General features: G+C 36.6%; 1 protein-coding gene across 1 annotated transcript; it reads right to left on the bottom strand.

The window, feature by feature from the left end:
• Positions 1-4,915: 4,915 nt before the first annotated feature.
• Positions 4,916-5,454, bottom strand: LOC121990024 (auxin-responsive protein SAUR76-like). Its single transcript, XM_042544291.1, has one exon. It carries the CDS (start codon positions 5,433-5,435, stop codon positions 5,013-5,015), a length of 423 nt encoding a protein of 140 aa, XP_042400225.1. The 5' UTR covers positions 5,436-5,454; the 3' UTR covers positions 4,916-5,012.
• Positions 5,455-8,596: the final 3,142 nt, after the last annotated feature.

The raw sequence follows: 8,596 nt of genomic DNA, 5'->3' as shown, positions 1-8,596 counted from the left end.
TCTACTTGACTTCCACGATCATCGAGATTTCCATTGCATAGCCCAACTAAGACTTCCCTTGCCTAACTGCAGTTAGGACTATTCACTCGGTAGACTTCTCACCCTTTCCCTTGATCAAGCTCCATTAATCATATTTGTTGAACATTAAAACTCTGGAATTTGATTGCACCAACACATTGTATCCTAATGTGCATAAAATTGACAACATTATGAACATAAGATTGATTAAGCATATATAATTGAGGTACTATAACATAATTCCCCTTAGCATATTATACAATTATGCAATTAATACAAGAGAGGTACTATAACATAATTCCATGTATAAATGAGGTAATACAAAACTTAGCATATTATTAAGCATACATCCATCAATATAAGAGATGTACTACACACATGATTCCATGTATTAACTAAGAATGGCATGAACCAAAAAAAAAGGTATACAAGAAGTTCCTCAATTAAAGCAATGAAACTAGGTTAAAATTCTACAACTTGTCAAACTAGGTTAAAATCATCAAGAATTGTATTTATGTTTTTTCATAAACCTTACAACCAACTAATTGGCTGAGGCCTCGTGGCCAAGGCTAATGTCGTGACTCAGGGCCAACCAAGCTCGCAGTAGCAAGCTCAAGGTCGACGAAGCTCACGACTATAAGCTCAGGGACGACCAAGATAGCCACCGTTAGGATTAAAAATGAGAGGAGCGGGAAGGAAGAAGATCATACATGCATGGTCACCGGAGGAGAGGACATTGAAGATTGGAGGGCACGATTGCTGGAGATATCACCAGAGAGATGGAGAATCGCCGAAGTCAAAGAGATCAAGAACACTAGCACTTTGGGAGATCAAGGCCAAGTTGAGCCCTAAATCCCAATATTAATGATGAACATTTATGTCCATCACTATTTTAGGGATTGAGTTTATATTTTGTCTCTATATAGCGATGTATTAATTTATTCCATTGCTAATTATCAATATTTTTATAAAAATATTAGCGACAAAATAAATAATCTATCACTATATAGTGACAAAATTTAACCTCCGTCTCTATTTAGCGATAGATTATTTATTACGTCGTTATTTATCAGCATTGTATTTTTTAAATATTAGCAACGAAATAAATAATCTGTCGTTATATAGAAACTGAATTTAAACTCCGTCTCTATATAGCGATGTATTAATTTATTCTATCATTAATATTTTAAATGCAGTGTTGATAATTAGCGACGAAATAAATTAATTCGTCACTATATAGAAAAGGAATATAAACTTAGAATAAAGTCTCTAATATTTAAATACAATATCTATATAGCGATGGATTAATTTATTCTATCATTAATATTTTAAATGCAGTGTTGATAATTAACGACGAAATAAATTAATCCGTCACTATATAGAAAAGGAATATAAACTTAGTCTCTAATATTTAAATACAATAAATATAAATGATGGAATATATATATATATATATATATATATATATATATATATATATATATATATATATATATATTCTATCGCTACTTAGAGAAGAAGTTTAATAACGACGGACAATATGTTTCCATTGCTATTAATTCCCGATTAAATATGTTTTTTATTTCTAACGACCAAATTAAATATGTAAATATAGTTCCGTCTCTATTTAAAGAAGGAACTTTAAATTTGTCTGAATGTTAATTTCATCTCTAATATAGAGATGGAAATATCTTTTCGTCCATCACTAAAATTTTTTTTAGTGATGTGGCAAGAGTCTTCCTAAGAAAGTGATTGCTTTAGTGAGGTTATCCTGAAAATAGGCACTGCGTTTGGATAGTCATACCAGTATAATTCTAATAATTTATATCAGTTACCTCGGAATAGACCACCTACATGCGCATAAATGTTGAAGTAAGAAAGTGAATAATATTTAAGATGTCAATAATTGTCGTGGCAAAATCAAATCTCAAAATATTGTAATCTGCTTCACTATTCTAACTTTGTACTCAATTTTATAGTCCCTAAAAAATTAATATTTTATTACTCGACAACAATCATACACGTACTATTTTCGGCCATCAACTATCTAGTGTGGTCAATCCATTTAGTCCTTTTAGTTTTACGTTTATAGTAACACTGTTTTGACCAGAAGTAGCTCAAGATAAACTGAACTGGTTCGAACCGATTCATGCACACAGACAGATGATATATATTTTTGCCCCCACGAGTGGATTCGTGAGATCGAAATATTGCATTTTGGTTTGGTGAAGACAACAAAATAATTTCAAAGAGATCGCATCCAATTAATAAAACATTGCATGTGGTGCTTTTCTTGACCTACTCATAATATCGAACCATGTGACATGTTTCCTCTTCTTAATTTCTTCCATCTATTTATTCGACTAACTAACTTCATGCAACCGAAGGGGATTAATTTTGGGTGTCTAATTAACCCCAACAAATCTTTGTTTTTTTTCTTTTAGTTTAATTAGCCACCTTAATGGATAATTAAGTATGTATACATTAATTAATGCCATGTATCATATGGTTGGGGGATTCCGATTGCCTTGCGATCTTTGAAGAGTTTAGTTGTGCACGAAAGGTACATACCAAGGATTTCTTTTCATATATATTATTAAAAAAAAGTTATGAATATGCAATTATTTTTTTTCACTCTTAGAACATGAAAAATGTGAAAGATGAGAAGAAGAATATGAATTCAAATGGCCAAATTCTAGTAATATTTCAATTATTTAATGATTCCTCTTAAAGAGATTAACTAGTTAATTAGTTTCTAGACCAATTTGAATCAATATTTGTTTTCAAATAAACCCATGCGACCCGGTTTCTTCGCTTCACATCACATGGCTAGAACATGCTTCGGCTTAATTATTATATATCTCTCCCCTTCATTAATTGTATTAATTTATAGAAAAAGGTGAGAAACATTATATACGTGAATTAATTCTTTTTTTAAAAAAAAAAATTTATGAATCAAATAAGGTTCAAGATTTTGTAGTGCAAAAAAACAATGTAATAGTATTTATGAAATGATTTTTATTGTCAAGGTTGGTGGAACAACAACATGGATCTTTTTTTGTGCAATTCTCTATTCTTGTATCTTGGTCTTCTTTCTTGTTTTTGTTTTGTAATTTACAAAAGAAGGCTGTCAAATTTCTAAAATTTTAAAAGAATGTATTGTATTTTAAAATTTATCAAAGGTACATATATATATACATACTACTCTATCAAATTTTATTATCTAAACCTATAGTTAACTGACCAGTCGACTAGGAACAATTTCAATTGACTTAACAATTATCGTTGAATATTTTTTTTATCTCAAAGTGTTTGACAACTCTATAAGACTTAAATTAAGAAAATTAAATAAAGACAAATTTAGGAGCTAGCACCTTCGAAGTACAACGATGTCCATTTGGTATGAACTCGAGGTTTCTAGGATCCTCAAATATTTTTTTGGTAAAAAAATATATTTGACAATCCTATAGGATTTTTTTAAAAAATAGAGAAAAATAATATAGATAAACTCAAGGAAATTTTAGGAGTACAATGATATCGATTTGCCATGAGTTCGAGATTATTAGGATCATCAAATACTTTTAGCCAAAAGTATTTAATAGCGACCATTCAACACTAAATCGTTAAATACTTCTAGTGAAAAATGATTGACTATCATAGATGACTTAATCTTACAAAAAACTAAAGTGAACATATATTGACTTGGATGAACTCCAAGAGTGAAAATCATGTTGTTAGTGTTTGCTAAGTCGATCAATGTGAGAATGACATTTAGATGCCTTGAAATAATTCTAGTAGATTTTGAAAGTATCAAGCTAAATTAATATTTTGAAAATATTATTTTTATTTTTAAAAAATATTTTTCCCTCTATCAATATAAAGAAAAAGATAAAATATGAGTATTGTTAGTGTTTGCAACTTACAAATTTTTCCCTTTTTTATTGAGCTCTCAAATTATGATATAAAATTAAGATTGATACTATAATTACATATATAATTAATATCAATTTATCTTATTAAACAATGTTCATATATTAATCGGACAACATGTGAAAAAACAAAATCAATCATTCACCTAAATATAATAATTGATATGCTTTTCAACAAAATCTTAATCAGATGATAGATGATAATTTAATTAAATCATATTCTAAATAAAGTAATGATCAGCTTTTCTTAAAAATTCACAGCAGTCAGTCAGTCTTTCTTAAAGATTTATTATAACTTACTCTTGATTTTAAAATACTTTCAAGTTTAATTACAGTAATTCCATATTTACTAGAGTGTTAGATTGAAAATTTATCATAAAAATTAAATTATTATTATTATTATAAAAACATTCCATTTTAAAAAATAACACATCCAAAGCAGCTCAAAGTAATATAAAAAAACATAAGTCATATGATATTTCTTATTTTCATAAATGATACAACACATACTTAACTTATTTAAAAATATTCACATTATAATAATTATAATTTTATAATTATTAAAATATAAATTTAACATATTCACTTAACATTTATATTGTAACAATAATTAATACAACTCATATTTATTATGTTCAACAACATTCATATTGTAACAACTATAAACCTAATTTTTTTGCGATCATAATTGGTTGATCAATTGATGATTAATACGTATAATAATGTTTAGCACTATACTTCTGGCTAGATCTATCATTTTATAGACGATTGGTGGGGTGAACTTTCTTTTAATAATAAAAAAAATTAAACAGGATACTCATGTGGTGTGATGATTCCAAAAAAAACAAGGGCGTTTTTGAAATTTATTTCTGCCCTTAAATATATATGATTTCTCAAAGTATAAATTATTTAAATGATGAAATGATTATTTATTAAAGAGAAATAAATTAACAAAAGGAAATTACACCAACTTTGAATCAAGAGTTCATTCCTACTCACATATCTAGCTACTTTTCTACTCTACTACTCGATCGCCGGCCGGTCTCGGTAGCTCCAACGCCGCCTCTAGTCGCCGGCGTAGAATTCGACCAACTCATCCAGAGATGGCTTCGGATCTGCGTTCTCCAGCATCCACAGAAGGTGTTCGAACAGCACCACCTCGCAGCCCACCACGGTGCCGCCGGTGCCGCCGGAGCGGTCGGCGAGGACTCGGAAGAGTGGGTGGATAAGGAGCTCCTCGCTGACGAGGTACCGGCGGTGGGACTTCCCTACGTAGACAGGGTGGAGTCCGGCAGGGACCTCGTCGCCGCCGCTGAACGAGGCAGAGCGCCACGTCGCCGCCGCCGCCGCCGCCGCCGCCGGTGACTCGAAGCTCGAGGAGGTGCCTCCGCCTAAGGAGGGCGCGGCGGGGGTGAGGCGGCTGCAGGAATTCCACCGCTTGATGATGCACCTGAGCTTGCTCAGCTTCCCGTTGCCGCTCTTCGCCATGAATTCTTGGAACAGAGGATGTTGTGGTTGTTCGTTTGGGATGGTGAAATATAAATAGCGACAGCAATTCTTTTTTATTTTTATTTTTTTTAAGATTCTAATCCTTTTATTATTTCCATGGATAAATACTGTCTCATCCTTTGATTTTACCTAAGTAAACAAGACAAATCAACTAGGATAAAATTGAATAAAATCTTTCCTTCTTTTTTGCCCTTTTTATTTAAACTATATTATTTTTCTCTTCCTCTCAAGTAAACAAATCACCTTGTGTGGGGCCAGGAGCAGTTCAAATCTTTTGTCCTCAAATTTTTCTGTCTCCGTGTCCTTTGTCGATCGGACGGATCAGATTACATCTCAAGGTATCATGATATTTTTAAGATGTGTGTAGTATCCTCATAATGTGCAAGATATTTTTAAGATATAATCTGATCCATCCAATCGATAAAAAGACACGAGGATATAAAATTTAGACACAGAGGATTTAAACTCGGCCAGGAGGATGCATGCAGAAAGCACGGCGAGGGTGCACTCTGGTTTGTCTTCTTAAAAATAAATTATTTTTAAAAAAAAACTTTGACAGTGGTATCAACCATGAAATACAACTTCTTTTCTTCTTAATTAGAAAATCAAACAAAGAGTTTTGAAAGAGATAGACATGTGCATGGAAGTTGGAATGTCCCAAATCCACAGGTCTTAATTATCTGAAAAATGTTTTCCCTTTTCACTTTTTGAAAACACTTTATATAATATAATTATCATTGTAGTAGAAGTTGATCATATTTAATTTTGTCTGTGAATGCCAATGATTAAATTATTAGTAAGTCAATTTAATTATCAATTGCCGAACAATAACGATTATGATAATGTGATTGGGAGCCTAGATAAAGATAAATAAGAAGAAGATGATTATAATCACTCCAATGTTTAAATTTGAAAAAGAAGAAAATGAATGTTGGAGTTTTAATATACGTAGATGTACGTATGCCCCTTGGATATCAGAAAAGGTTATATTTTATAAGGAGACTACGAATTTTTTCCTTCAATTCCCTTTCCATATTGCCATTATTTAATTTCTTAAATAGTGCGAGATTTGTTCACGCTAGTATTTTTTCTCTGAAATAATCCGAGATTTGAGCGATAATTAAATTTTTCCTGAAATAATCTGAGATTTACGCGATGATTTATTTATTTTCCTAAAATTATCCTGCGTCCTACATCATCAAGAGGTTGGGAAGCCAAGCAAACAATGACTCAAGAGTCTAGAGCTGGGAGGCTCGAGAGATTGGGAGGCTTAGGTGTTGGGAATACAATCTGATCTTGTTTGAGAGTCGGGTCGACGGATGCTGGGGGCGTGGCGCTCGTTGCTGTCTTTGGGTGAGCTTCGAGGTAAGGTGGACCTCCGGTGAACCTGCAACAAAGCCGAGCCGGGAAGGAGTTCCCGGCGACGACCCTCCGACGCTCAAGTCAGGCAACGACGGGATGAAATAGAGTAGTGAGACTGTAGCTACAGTGAAGAATATTGCCTACCTTCGTCGAGACGTACATGCTTCCCAAAGCATACCTCAGAATGCCCGTGTCAGAAAAGTGTGTCTGACGCCATACCGCAACCGTCTGAGCATATCTCTGACATGACAGTGGAAACTTTCACCGTACGATTCTCTGTTCAGTCCAACCATCGACATGCTGTCCGTCGGCGGCACCTGGCTCGAGAAGGATATCATAAGCTGTCTGCCTCCTTTGTCCTCTTTCGCGCCTTTTGTCTGTTTCCGGGCTGAGCGAGAGGGCCGCTCGGCCACCCCGGCAGTCGGGCGTAAAGGCGTGCCGGACAGAGCGGGAAGGCCCCTCGGGCACATACTCGAACGGGAATGCGTCCTTAGGTGATCTGCAGCTCAGCCGAGCGGACGGGCCGCTCGGCGCAGCAATTCCTCTATACGAGCAAATCATGAGCGTCGGAAGCCCGACCCGTGGTCGAGCTATCTTCGCGCCAACCCTGGCGCTATCCTGGCCGAGCGGCCAGGGGGCCTCTCTGATCGACAAGATCCTTAGGTTGACCATCTTGACTTTGACCCCCACGTGTCGTTGATCACTGCCCATGTGGGTCGGCTTATGCTTACCACCGGATCACGTGCCTTCCCTTCAAGTCTAGTCGAAGGAGGACGCAAGTCCGACTGACTGGATTATTAGCTTGGTGGTGTGATAGCCGCTCTGCCACTGGCGAAAATGTCTCTCCGCTCGGGCACCATGGAGGTGAACACTGCCGCTCGGCAGCCTATCCCCTGGAACTTCAAAAGTTTTGGTTTGCCGCTGATTGCCTCACCGGTCCGATGGCAGTCAATGCTGACGTCTTTAGGATTCCCTCGGAATTCACGCAAATCCTTGTCATTGAGGCTGAGCATGAGGTCACGGCTACGTAATGGGGCTCATTAAATGCGACCCTGTGAGCGGGCGACGCGTGGCGAGGCCGCCGTCATCGCATGATCAGACGATGTGACCTCTTCTTTTTGAATTTGATGGTGAGATATGGTCCTTGAGTCTTGTGACTTGAATCCTACGGCTTGGAGGAATCAAGCCCCGTCTGTATAAAGCCCTCATCACCTTTCTCCGCCGCCTATCTTCGTGCTTGTGCGTCCAAAGGCCTTCGTCTGCGTTCGGTACTCCGGTGAACCCGTTCCTCAGCCTTTCGGCAACTCCTCTTCTTCTTCGATCACCCTTTTCCCTGTAAGGCTTCTCGGCCCCTTGTCTCTTTGTTCTTTTGCGTTTTTCTTTACACTCTAGCGGTGTTTGTACCCCTTAGGCACTGTTCCGATCATCTCCTCCATCGACCCCTCCGTTTTTCTTTGGCTTTGGCCTTCCCTACTGTTCTGGCGATGACTAGTTCTTCTCAGCCTTCGGAACTTGCTCCTGGCCCATGGTACACGACCATGGAGTCACGGTTCGACGCGTGCGACGCGGAGAGCCTGACCAATGCCCTCGACCTTCCTTCTGATTTTGAACTGGTTTTGGCTTCGCCTTTCGACGCTGCGGTTTCCTATTCACCCTTTTATCCTCGAAGTCTGCAACTTCTTTCACATTCCGCTCGCTCAGCTCGTCCCTAATTCCTTTCGCCTCTTGTGTGGGGTCGTGGTGTCATTCAAAATCCATGACATACCTCTCCGTCCTGA

The sequence above is a fragment of the Zingiber officinale genome, chromosome 6B (assembly GCF_018446385.1).
Source record: "Zingiber officinale cultivar Zhangliang chromosome 6B, Zo_v1.1, whole genome shotgun sequence".
Lineage (NCBI taxonomy): Eukaryota > Viridiplantae > Streptophyta > Magnoliopsida > Zingiberales > Zingiberaceae > Zingiber > Zingiber officinale.
The sequence above is the reverse complement of the archived record's forward strand: the minus strand, read 5'-3'. Positions and strand labels throughout refer to the sequence as shown.

What these genes read in the sequence shown, in the direction of transcription:
- LOC121990024 (XM_042544291.1), bottom strand. Translation starts at nt 5,435, where the DNA reads ATGGCGAAGAGCGGCAACGGGAAGCTGAGCAAGCTCAGGTGCATCATC.